General features: G+C 38.4%; 1 protein-coding gene across 1 annotated transcript in view; it reads right to left on the reverse strand.

Annotated features, from left to right (window-relative positions):
* LOC146569377 (neural-cadherin-like) overlaps positions 1 to 13,267 on the reverse strand; it is a 101,973-nt gene that overhangs the window by 33,562 nt on the left and 55,144 nt on the right. Inside the window, exons 8-15 of the mRNA XM_085281637.1 lie at positions 12,255 to 12,427; positions 10,112 to 10,280; positions 9,368 to 9,538; positions 8,894 to 9,066; positions 5,605 to 5,772; positions 3,637 to 3,886; positions 1,429 to 1,556; positions 869 to 1,055 (exon numbers count right to left, since the gene is read on the reverse strand). Of these exons, the coding sequence (XP_085137763.1) occupies positions 869 to 1,055; positions 1,429 to 1,556; positions 3,637 to 3,886; positions 5,605 to 5,772; positions 8,894 to 9,066; positions 9,368 to 9,538; positions 10,112 to 10,280; positions 12,255 to 12,427 (1,419 nt within the window). The remainder of the gene's footprint in view (positions 1 to 868; positions 1,056 to 1,428; positions 1,557 to 3,636; positions 3,887 to 5,604; positions 5,773 to 8,893; positions 9,067 to 9,367; positions 9,539 to 10,111; positions 10,281 to 12,254; positions 12,428 to 13,267) is intronic.

A 13,267-nucleotide genomic window follows, 5' to 3' on the forward strand; every position in this document is an offset into this window, starting at 1 on the left:
CAATCATCATGAAAACATTGTTGAACACCTTGCACACTGCACTCCCCATGGATATGACAAAAGTTTTGACTTGGCCTCCAAACTCCCTAGATGCCACTGCGATGAACCATTTATGAGGCAGGCCAGAACAATTCGGAACAAACCCAGTCTATGGAGGCCCTAGCCTGCAGCCTAAGACCCAAAAGAATTAGGGCTGTGTTAGTGAATGATGATGATGAAGGGGAATATTTGATAGCTCACTAATTAAAGTGATTTTTAGCTCATTTCCACATTGATGATAATTATAACAAATTTAATTTGCCTTGCTTTAGATTTATGTTGCATCTCCACATAGTATATCCAACACTCTGGCTGTTTATGTGCCTTTTGAGATGTGCAGAGACCAGTTCATGCTTGGACTTTTGCACGCTTAATTGTGTGTTAAACAGGTAGACTGATCCATCATCACCAAGTGAGATGAAACAGGATATTTCTGTCTGATGGTTTGATTTTTAGATTTGAGCGTAACAAAACTGCACTAGAAGAGACACTTGTTTATTTTATGTCCTTTACTTTTATTTTCACGGGTGGGAGGGCGAGACAAAGAGGGGAGGAAAGATTGGTGAGCCATTTTATACATATAAAACAGACTGGATGAGTTAGCAGAACTGCCCAACGACACACACAATATATATATTTAAATATATTTTTTGAGCTTATTTATAATGTTGCCAATAATACATCGGTGCAAGAATAGTTGCTTCAGATTTTGAATTTGCCAAACATGAAACTACTTTAATGAAACTGGCAAGAGTTTTAAGTCTAGATAAAAACTTTTTACCTTTTTACCCATCCAACTATCCAGTCACTCATTCTTAAAATTTCTCACCTGTGTTGGGCTGTTTGTACTTCCCAGGTCGAGCTGACTCTTGGCCATCTTCTGACTGAACCTCCAGTAAGTAGGAGCTACGGGCCTCACGGTCAAAGACAGCTTCTGTGTAGATAATCCCAAGTTCTGGGTCGATACGAAACAGATTATGGTCCCCACTGCTGTCACTCAGCAGAGAGTAAGTGATCTGTGGAGCACAGGGAATTTGAAAATTAAGCTAAAGTAAAGTTTCAAGCAATAACCTGCAGAAACAGCAGAAGTTACAGGCTCTGTAGCTGAAAATGTCAAGAGGGCTAAGCAAATCAATACGCTCCATTCAACCAATATCGCCACAATCAGTGAGACAGCTGATGAAACAGCTCCCAAACCCACTTCAACAAAACTTTGAAAACAGTGGAACAAAAGCTTCCACACTGGTGGGATTGTTGTGTGATGTTACATAATGCTCTTTGTAGTGTAAATGGATGCTTTAGCAGGGAAACAGCAGTCTCTAGATTTTTGTAAAATTACTCCATTTTGCCATACCTTCACAAAATGATCATAAGTGTATAACCACAAACCTCTCCATTAAAGCCCAGGTCTTTGTCATGGGCAGATACTTGCAGAACTGAAGTCCCTATCTGGGCTCCTTCGGTCACTGAGGCCTCGTAGATGGAGGATGTGAAAAACGGTACGTTGTCATTGACGTCTTAGGATAGAAATGACATAGTCACCGTGACAATGTGTTAATTTCCTGATACCACTCACAATATCCTTTTTCTGCATTCAAAAGTGTAACCACTGATATTTTCTCAAAAATGAAATGAAATATGAGAACAAGAGAACAACACGTTCACCGCATCAGCTATAGAGGTAAATAACTTCTCTTTAGGCAAGACCAAGTAATCCCTCTTATAAGTAATTAGAATCTGTTTTTACTTTTTTAAATAGGTTTTAATACTGTGCCAATTTTATATTGTGTATTTATCCCCAGTGTGCTGCTTGTTAACTTCTTTTGTCTCTGAAGCTACATGTGCAAATATACATTATATTATATTAAATATAATATAATATACACTGTTCCAAAAAATAGTAATGTCAAAGTATCTTACTGTATATTTTACAGTTTTGTATTGTCTTTCTAGAATATCATTAAATTTACATAAGTAGATGTGATTTTACAGATCATTTTCTCACATAACAGACAAATATTTGTGAAATTATGATACATTTCTGAATGTATTTTTACAATCTAAATATGCTTATGTACAAATTATATATTTAAAAAACACGTAAATTGTGTTTTACTATATGTACAGTGATGTTATCTGTTAAATTCAAATGTAATACTATGGAAAAATATATAAAATGATCGAAAATCAATGACAATAATAATTAAAGGAGTAATTTTGCTGGAAATGTCATGTCATCTAGGTCTGATTCAGTAATTCAGAGGTAACCAGTGAAAATATAATTAATATGAATAAAAACAAAGAAAAACATATAAAACATTGCACGGCCACGCTGTGCTAATTATATATTTTAAAAAATAAATGTAGAGGTAGGAATTGCAATTAATATAAATCTCAAAGTATTCACAACATTCCTGAACAGAAATAGGCCTCTGCACCTGGGGTGAGGGTGTGGCCATGAAAACAATGTGACATGCCATTGGATGTTGGGACACATAATCATCGGCCAATGAATGTGAACTAACAACCACAATGTCGTGGGTATGGCAGCACTGTAGGAAAACATCCTAATATAAAAGTATTTTACTGCATTTCACAGTTTTGTTCTGTTCTTCTAGAATATCGTCAAAGTTACGTAAATAGACTGATTTCACATTTCAAATGTAAATTAACGTTAAATCACTGTAATGTAATAAAACATAATTTTCATGATTATTAAATGTATCTGTCTGTACATATGCATATTTAGATTGTTAAAATACATTCACAACTGTATCATGATTGCACAAATATCTGTCCGTTTTTTGAAAGAGTGAACTGTTAAATTCAAATGTAATGCTATGCAAAAGTATATAACATGATTCCTATAAGCTTGTGTTACATCACATAAGTATTATTATCATTGCTCTTTAGGGCGATCGTAGCTCAAGAGTTGGCAGTTCGCCTTGTGATCAGAAGGTTGCCGGTTCGAGCCCCGGCTCAGACACGCTCGGTGTTGTGTCCGTGGTCAAGTCACTTCACCTACTGGTGATGGGCCGATGGTGCTATATGGCAGCCTCGCCTCTGTCAGTCTGTCCCAGGGTATGCAATCCATTATTATTTAAACCAACTGTTAATTGTATATTTCTGTACATTTACGTATTATGATTCATATTGCCACATTCATTGACGTTGTTTATAGGTAATTTCATTGTTTGATCACGTTAAAATGTTCCTAATCTAAAAGCACTTGGAAAAGGCAGAATCCCATGTAAAATTAGAGCAACAAACTGTATTGTCATTACTGGAAATAACCGTATTTTTATGAGGAAGTTATTTTCTGTTATTTTACGGTAGTATTTTGGCACCCCAGCTGCCGGAATATTACTGTTTTTTTAAGATGTTTTTTTTTTAACAGTGTAATATAATATAATACAATATAATATAATATAATATAACATAATATAATATAATACCAATTAAAATGTACTCAGACACAGTTATTAAATAAATAAATTAACATACATTTCAAGAATTTCCATAAAGTCTGCTGATGTAATGGTGAAATCTATTCAATCAATTAATTATATCAAATGACAAAGACAGCGAGACATGTACCTGTAATATTCACATAAACTCTTGTGAAAGCTGCAAGCGGCACTGCAGCCACATTTTGCGCCCGGACTTGAAGAGAGAAAAATGGTGTGGTCTCATAGTCCAGTGGCTCGGACACCAGAATGGACGCAGAACCATCTTCCCGGTTGGGAGAGAGGTAGAAACGGACGGGCATGTTGGTTTCAGGGACCATCCCATCCTCAAGGTTGTAGGTCACTCTTGGGTCACCCAACTGAGACGTTGCCTTGACTGTCTGAATAGCATCAGAAGTTACATCATGACTGTCTTGAAAACCTGGATTTTAGGTATCAAATCAGTAAGGACTAGCTCCTGAGGCAGAAAGTGATAAATGGAGCATACATACATCTCATGATAGAGCAAACCTCTATCTATCATGAGCAAACATCTCATAATAGGAAAAAAAAACATCAGCGAGTTTATGGATATGTAGCTGATCGCTCAGCTTATATAATATCATTCTACAATCTTGCTATGCAAATTTGGAAAACATGTTTTTTTGAGGAGTACAGGCATTCAGGAGTCCCCTGAATGCCTGCTAATTTCACGGTTAAATCACTGCTCAATAATATGAGGTCAATGAGTCAATCCAAGAAATAATTAAAGCATTTAAGCACTTACAGCTAGACATCTTTAAATCTCTGGACAAATCATAGAAGAAAATTATTCTATATTAATTAGTTAGTTTTAAAGATGGTAGTGAGCATATTTTGTAGTTTTGGACAGAGCCAAAATGTTTGTGAAGGACAGCAGGTCTAATTATTGATGTCATCCATAACAGGCTTAACTAAAATGTCTGGTTAGGAGGAAATCATGTTTAACAATTTCATGTGTGATTTTGTATAGTCATCCATTCATCTGTCGATATCTTTCTATCAGTAACTAAATAATAAAAAAAAATAGTAGTGAAAGGCTCATGGTCACGTTTTCTTTTTTTAATATTAAGTTTTTTCTGTTTTTTAAGTAGTTTCATAGAGTGACTCTTACTTGTAGTCTCACTGTGTTATCTCAGTACTTTTTAGTCTCTGAATTCTTTTCCCATTACTGGGCAGATTATATTAGCCATTTTACAGTGATTAATTATAAACACTTAATCAGAAATCAGCCCCTGAAAATGTTCTGTCCCCTCTGTGTTGAGAGTTAAGCTCCACCCCTGAGCTGATGGGCACATTTTCTAACTTTACACAGAGCCAGGTTAACTGTTTTTCGCTTCTTTTGCTGAGCTAAGCTTACTAGCTGCAGGATACAGCTCTATAACTAACTCCCAGAGATTGAGTGCTATCAGTCTACTCATTCAAGCAAAGACAGTGTCAAGTCAGCATATTTCCTAAAATGCTAAACTACTTTTTCCTTTGAGATTGGTCAAGTAACATTTGTTCACATGTGACAGGTTATAAGCGGTCAGACTGCAGTACGGGTCAGCAGCCTGAACGAAACACAGGTTATATCAAATTCTGATTAAATTTTTGCTTCAATGACTGATTATCTAAGAAAGACATAGCGTAGGATGAAAGTCAAACCTGCTGCCTGAGTCCTAAAATAACCTCTTATCAAGAATTGAGCTGCCTTTTGAAGACCTTGAACAAAAGGACTTTTTTTCCATCTCAGATTGACAGCTATAAATTTTTCACATCAAAGGAGACATTTTCAATGAATTTAATAAGTCTAGTGTCATAAAATTTGCCAAGCACATGGGATTCAATGTCATCTTTCTGCTACAGCATCACATTAGAACTCTTTTACAGGTTTTTCAGCACTGAAGAACCTTCTGAGGCATATTTAAGCTCAGTGTTAGCAGAATGTCTAAATAATGGTCAAATTGCACTGATTCAGGTAAGCAAGCATTCATCTAACGTAAACAGCAAATAATAAGATTAATAAATAATAATAATGATAATAATGATAAAGGGAAACAAACATTGTAACAGAAATTGAAGTTGCTTGCATCCTTACCACTATGGGCGTGTCCCTGGCAGTGTTTTCAGGGATGACAACACTGTAGCTTTCTTTTTCCCACTGTGGAGGCTGGTTCTTCACATTGGTGATGGTGACTGCCAGCTCCACAGAAGTGCTACGATTCCCACCATCAGTTGCTATGATATCCCTTGTAATATAGGTCCGCTGTGAACAAAGGGAAGAGTTCAATGGGGGAAATTATCATCATATTTGATGTTGAAATGATTACTACCCTGAAGTAAGATATTACTTTAATCTTGTGACTCTCAGTGAGAAAATGAGGCCCTGTTGACACCGTTAGCAGCAACTACCACAATGGCAGGTTTCCGTGTTTATATCTATCTGTGCAGACATTTTAGCTGCATTATAACTGACATTAAAAACTTTCACCATCACCTCTTTGATTATGTGTTTACTCTTTTATTAATTACATATAGGTCCAGAAATGTTTGGACACTGACATAATTGTCAGTTTTTTGTCTGTACTCCACCAAGTTTTAAGGGTCTACAAACATGTTTCCTTTACTGCTTTGAAATTAGTTAGTCGTATACACAGTCACCTGTTGTCTTGGGTAAAACATCATATTTCTTTTAAACCCCTTGAACAGTAAGTTTCATTATTGTTTCTCTTAAACTCTATTGTGCTTGCATACAAAAGCAAAATTGAGAAAATTGTGTCACTGTCCAAAAATGTACAAATCAAGCTATTTTTGTGATAAAAAAAAGTTTTTTCATAGCAAAGTGTAATATTTTGCTTAATGTTTAGTAGAAGAGTTAGACCTCTGCGTGACTGTGGGGGCAGCTGTTTCTGGCAGCACAGCAGCACTAAGAAAAACATGTAGATCTGGGCGTTTATACGGATATGTCTTTGTGCGAGCAGATGCAAGCAGCGATAAGCTGTCGATCAGCTAATTGGACGACCCAAACGTGGAAACCATTTAGTTAGACTCAAAACAACAAAAGCAGCAGAATAAGCCATAGAAAAATACATTAAGCCATAATTCTGACTCCATAAAAACCCTTTTGTTACTGTGCCATAATTGAATTCCAAGGACATAAGGGAGTAAATTTGTCTTGGGGACTGCATTTCATCAAAGTGGACACCACAAGAAAAAGTGAAAAGAGTCCATTTACCTAAATTAAACAATGAGTAACATTAAAATTACACTCACACCAAAGTGAAGAAGAAGAACATTTAGAAATGTGTCCTTTTACCCACATATTATGATTGTATTTCATAATAATGACTAAGTCACAGTTACAGAGCTTAAATGAAAAATTGTTCACTATTATTTCACCACAAATTCAATCGTTCAGCTTTAACATTTCGACTACCAGCTGCATTATTCTGTTAATGTAAATCAGGGCCGGCGACTCTATTATTGTGCTGCAGTGGTCAGATAAAAATCAATCTCCCTGAAGTTCAGTAATAGATTTTCTATTTGTGGGACAATCCAATTAGTATTTTTAAAGCAATGCAACTCTTTTCCAAAGCTTGAAACCAGAGAACAAAGATTGCAATCTGCAATGCCCAATATGGACCCAGCAGCTGCTGCTTTTACATTAAATGAATATCTGACTTGGTAATACTTGGAAATTAAATTTGCTGTAATAGTGTCAGATCTCTACCAGAACATATAAAATATTCTGGATACGGTCATGGCAACCTTTTCCATCTTTTCCACTTAATTCTCTGTGGAACCAGTGTACAGTGTGTTGACACGGGATGAGGTCGGCTCTGGCTGTGCATGTCTTAGGGCATAAGAACATTCATAGCTGCTCAGTGGCATATCTCTTCCATTAAAGTGCTTCGAGTCAACTGGGAACAGTGCTTCACATTTTACTGTGAAGTGTGGCTTGAAAATTTAGCCTTAATTCTTTTTCAATGTAATCAGAAACTGCGATGAGAAAATCAAAAAGAACAACGTCCCAGACCAGCGAAGACATTTAACATTTAATGAAGTGCTTTTATGGTTACAGCACAAAGATTGTTGCAGGATCCAAATAACTTCTGAAACCACCCTAAAATATGCAACAGCTTTGTTAGGCGAGGTTTTGTGCTTAGCGTTATCAATTTTGCATGAAGTCAGCAGCAAAATTGCCAGAGACTTCCGACACCAGTGCAGTAAAAAGTATGTTAAATAATAAACAGCCCTATAGTGCAATAGCAGGTTTCTGGCCAAAGAACAGCTCCTGTTGAATAAATTAAGGTGAAAACTGGAAGCCGAGCACTGATAGGTCTCAGAAAGGCTACGACATACTTGTGAAGAATGTAAGAAATAAAAAAATGTGTTACATTACTGGCATTGACATTATAAATCACTTGAAGTTAGCTGACAACACTCAGCTCAGTAAACTTTGAAGATAGCGTTTTTAGGTAGTTTTCATACAGGAGCGAATTATGCATACATGTAAAATAACTTGTATTCTGAAAACAACTGTGTAATTTATCTTAAGGGGATTCACCTTTGTATTTCACACTTCTCCAAAGATTGTGGCTTAGTTTTTTCATTTTTCAGAAGCTGTTAGCAGGGAGGTTAACTTTGCATTCATAATCTTCCTCACAGTGTTTCAGTTAATCACTTCAAAATACAAAAATCGTTTGTTGGTGCACACTGTCAGTCTTTTTATCAAAGTCTCAGATGATAAACGACGATGAAAGAAAGATTTTTTATATATATATATATATATATATATATATATATATATATATATCAAAGCCACAGCATTTATAAGAGACAATGAGTTGCAGAGTATGGTAATTAGCTTCTTTTAAACCTGTGCCATTAATTAAAACACTTTTTTGACAGCTACTGCAGGTAAGAGGATGTTTTTGCACATTTGAAAGAAAAGTCTTTGTAACGGAGCACTAGAAAAATGCTAGTCATTAAACAGAACCAAAGGACACACAAGCTGTTAAAATGTATTTTGAATAATTTGTTTAGGCTGAATTAGTCTCCCTCCATCTTCTTTCTCTGTGGTATTTCCACATCCAGCACCTCCGGGAGTAGACATACTCAAGACTGGTAGTGGCAGTTAGAGGCACTTTGAGGTGCCTCATTCATTAACTTTGTTGACACAGACCCACAGGCCACTGTGTGTGTCGTCCTGGTATAACTCATTTTGCGGGGACATAATCTACTTACACAGTCTCATTACGAGGACATGCCTTCGTTGTACGCAAAAAAGTAAATCCCTAAAAATGAAGGTGAAGACCCGGAAAAGAACAGTTAGTGTCTCTGTGTGTGTGTCTGCACTGGCTGACAAAGACCTGTGGTTGACTTGCCTGTGAGATGGGCTGGTTAACATAGACCCATCCAGTGATGGGGTTGACCTGCAGGTACTCAGGCTGCTCCAGAGACATGGCGTAAGTGATAGCTGCATTAGTGCCAAAGTCATCATCGTGAGCAGCAACACGCAGAAAACTGGTACCGACCAAAGTGTCTTCCCTCAAAAAATCTGCACGGGAAAGAAATAACGTATGTGCGCTCACTTTACTGGTCAAAGAACTTGCATTGTAGTAGCTTAGGGCAAAGGATGATGAAGATCCTTAGGAACAAAAATAAAATGTCTCTAAAAACATCCTCAATTAAATCAAATTACTATATAAAGGTGCACAAAGTCAATCAAATTCTCTATGACTTAATATCAGTTTTATTTACTTCTGCATTTTTAATGGTCCTGGTTGTGCCCCTGCTTTATTAATGCTATGCATATTTCATTTGGACATCAACAAGAATAACATTCATCCCAAACTTACACTCATAGCGCAAATTCTCAAACTTGGGGCTGTTATCATTTTGGTCCAGTATTTGGATGGTTAGCTGACAGATGCCGATCAGTGGCTCCTCTGCCCAATCAGTAGCCGTTACTGTGATCGAATACTCTCTTTGCCGCTCCCTGTCGAAGCGCCGGGCTGTCACAATCACTCCTGTACATACAGAATAATGATCAAACATACGCACGGCAATACCACACAGTGCTTCAGCACCCCGGTATTTCCACCAATCGACCCAAGATTTTGTAAACAAGTAAACAATTATGAATTTATTCGGAGAAAGTCGAGTATTCCTTTCAAGTGCGGTGACTTTGCTATTAAATCTTGAGATGAAGAAAACTGAGCACGAGCCTAAAAGAAAATGACTGACAGAATAACATGTTGCCTGCCCGTGCCAGGACTTCTGAACAGCTTCTCTATTTGCCTACCCCTTAATTATGTACACTCATTTTTTATAATCACACTGAGCTTCTCCCAAATTTAATCAAATGTTAATCAGTATACAGGTTTTGGCATTTGACTTAAATTCCTAAGAATAACAAGTCAACGTATAACAGTTGATATTGTATCAGTATGCATCCTCCTCATGTCTCCACGCCTCAGCTCAAAATTACCATTAGAGATGACAATTAACATTTAAATACAACACATTCTACCTACAGCAGACTCTCTGCTCTATGTCTAATTGAGACCTCTTTTACCCCAGACGAACTGAAACTGTTCTACCTGTGTCCGGATGGATTCTGAAGGCAGGCATTGCGCTGTCTCTGTGCATTAGGCCATATTTGACTTTTCCATTTGCCCCCTCATCTGCATCCACGGCATGCACTTGCAACACAAAAGTCCCCGTTGGCTGGTTCTCCAGCACCGAAGCCTGTTCACGATATTGCTGGCACTGAGATAGAGAGGGGAAGAGGAAACAAGGAAGGAGAGATAAATGCAAGAAAGTAGTCCTATATAAGGGATTGTATCATCAGAATACGATAATATTAATAAGAAAAAGGGGATCAAAGAAACTAAACTAATTAAGTAGAAGGTCACTACACACACCACACAGGGAGATTCTGCACATGAAACACAATATAGCAGTTATAGATACAGTAGACCACATCTTTGGAAATGAAAACACTTGAACTGATTTCTTTTGAAGAGCCAACAGCGAACAGCTTTGTCTTTGCAAAGAATTCAATCCATTCCCCCTAATGAACATATGCCCCAGATAAAGAGCAGCTCTCTGGAGTCGTTCTTTTTTGTAATCAGATATAAAAGCCAGCTACTCTTTCAACAGAATGACCATGAAAAAAGAAAAACAATAGACAAGGAGGAGCAAGAATGAAATGGAGAGAAGGAGATGGATCAAAGGACGTGAGCATGCAATTAAAAGAAGAATAATGCAAGAGTTCATGGGACGCGATGGCACAGACAGCATGGCCGGAGGCAGCTGTTCATAAAAATCACATAATATAAAGCATAAGGTCATGCTGGCCCAGGTGGTTCTGAGGCATAACTTGATATTCAAACAAATCAAGTTGCCAAGAGTTCAAACCCGCCCGGAAGACCCAGGAGCTCCAGCTCTGCATGAATATGTCTTCTGCCGAAGTTCAAGTCATTCCTAATTAAGGAGGAAGTTAATTAAACAGGTACAGTATATTGTGATGATTTTGCAATTTTTTCCTAAATTAATTGAAATCCCACTAGACTGCCTAAAGATAGAGTGGGTGTGCAGGCTAATCGGAACTCATGGGAAAACAGAGCAGAGAGAGACGGAGGCCAGGGAAATGAGAACAGAGCAAAATATAAGAGTGCTAGAGAGTGAGGCGAGAAGAGGGAGGGAGGAAGGAAAAGGGAACAGCTGAAATGCAATGAGGGGATAAGACTGAGAAAAATACAACAATGGATTATAAAAGGTTCACGTTGACAGCAACAACAAAAGAAGGAATGCCTGAAAGGTCTGACATTTTGGGAAATACATTTACAGACTCTTTTGCTAATAGTTAGCTGAAAAGATCAATACAACTCTCCTTGCATGGCCTGCATGGTGAATATATAGCTTGAACCAGTAAGTAGTTAGCCTATAAAGACTTAAAACAGGTTGGAAGTGTCGACTATCCAACGGTGCTGGAAAAGTCTTGAATAAGAAATAGGTAAACAACCGCCCATAAATACATTTATTTTGAAGGCACTACTTTTCTTCTTTGTCCTTGGCTGTTTTACTTTCCTTCCCTCCTTTCTGATTTTCTCACCCATGACCAATTAGTTATACCTGTGGGGCGATCGTGGCTCAAGAGTTGGGAGTTCGCCTTGTAATCGGAAGGTTGCCGGTTCGAGCCCCGGCTTGGACAGTCTCGGTCGTTGTGTCCTTGGGCAAGACACTTCACCCGTTGCCTACTGGTGGTGGTCAGAGGGCCCGGTGGCGCCAGTGTCCGGCAGCCTCGCCTCTGTCAGTGCGCCCCAGGGTGGCTGTGGCTACAATGTAGCTTGCCATCACCAGTGTGTGAATGTGTGCGTGAATGGGTGGATGACTGGATATGTAAAGCGCTTTGGGGTCCTTAGGGACTAGTAAAGCGCTATATAAATACAGGCCATTTACCTGCTCGTCGATACCCCGTCCTTCTTGTGTGTTTAATTTGTCTTTGCCATCAAGTCTTTGTCAGATCGTCTGCGTCCTTTGCCCACCTCTGAGCTCCTGAGCCTTTGTCCGTCATGCTGTCTACCCTGGTATCTGCCTGCTTTTGCACCTATAGTTGTGCTAAGCTTCCGTGTGTTTTTCCACTTCCATTTTTGTTTATCTTCTTGGATTTAACCATTTTTTTGTAGGGAATAAGTAAAAAACTAAATGTACTAAAAGTACCAGGGTTGTCTTCCTCACCTCCTCAAATATAGGTTTGTTGTTGTTGACATCATCAACCCCAACGATGACCCGGGCAGTCGAAGACAGAGGGTGTGGTCCGCCCGAGGCATTGTCATCTGTGGCCGTTACATTCAGGACGTACTCCAAACCTTGAAGCTTGGGCAGGGGAGTCGAGCGGAGACGGATCAATCCTGCAAAGAGCACAGACCACTTAAATTACTTCTTGTATAGTATATGGTCTACACTAACAGAGTACATACAACCATTCTATAGCTGTTAAGTAGGATGTTATTGCTGCTGAGGAAGTGGACGCATAGTAAGGGATGTGCTATCAATAAGAACACACTAGAAAATGCATACTGCATACTGTTGTTCTAGACGTTGGAAGCAAGATAGAGAGCTGTGAAAATTCAGCTCTCAAGTCCACAGAAAGGTAGAAATCTGATATAGAGACTAAATCCAAAAACCAATTTCACAGTAGTGATTTTGTCACATTTCTAATCTAATAATTGCGTGCTTTCCTCTAAAGATGCCCATCCAGCTAAAGCACTTGAGCGAAAACATAAAGCAGTACAGTGAGTCTGGTCAGAAGTTAACGAGGCTCAGCAGATGCCTATTAGCTGTTCCTCTTGCCCCCTTTGTCTGCTTTCATGTAACAGTCAAGATAAAAGGTGGGATAAAAGGATGGAGCATCTGAGTCAACATCTTTCTCGTCAACAGAAATACAAAAACATCAGAGGTTGCAGAATGAGCAAGCAGCCTGTGATGTGGGGAAAACCTATTGAACTGAGAGCATGGGGAGTTTTTTTATTCTCTTGTTGTGTTTCTATTCATCCCCTTCAATGCTCTTGATTAAAGACAACACAGCATGCTGATACACACATATGGGAGCGCCTGACATCCCTCTCTCCTGTATTACTTGTAATTTCACCTGCCCACAGAGCAGAGAAGGATCCAGGTTCTAATGACAATGCATAACATTGACATTGCTGCACCGCTACATTAAAATACGCAAACTGTGGGATGTGCGC

The sequence above is a fragment of the Mchenga conophoros genome, linkage group LG7 (assembly GCF_057382185.1).
Source record: "Mchenga conophoros isolate Kocher_MC1m ecotype Shallow Benthic linkage group LG7, M_conophoros_male_GT1.1, whole genome shotgun sequence".
NCBI lineage: Eukaryota > Metazoa > Chordata > Actinopteri > Cichliformes > Cichlidae > Mchenga > Mchenga conophoros.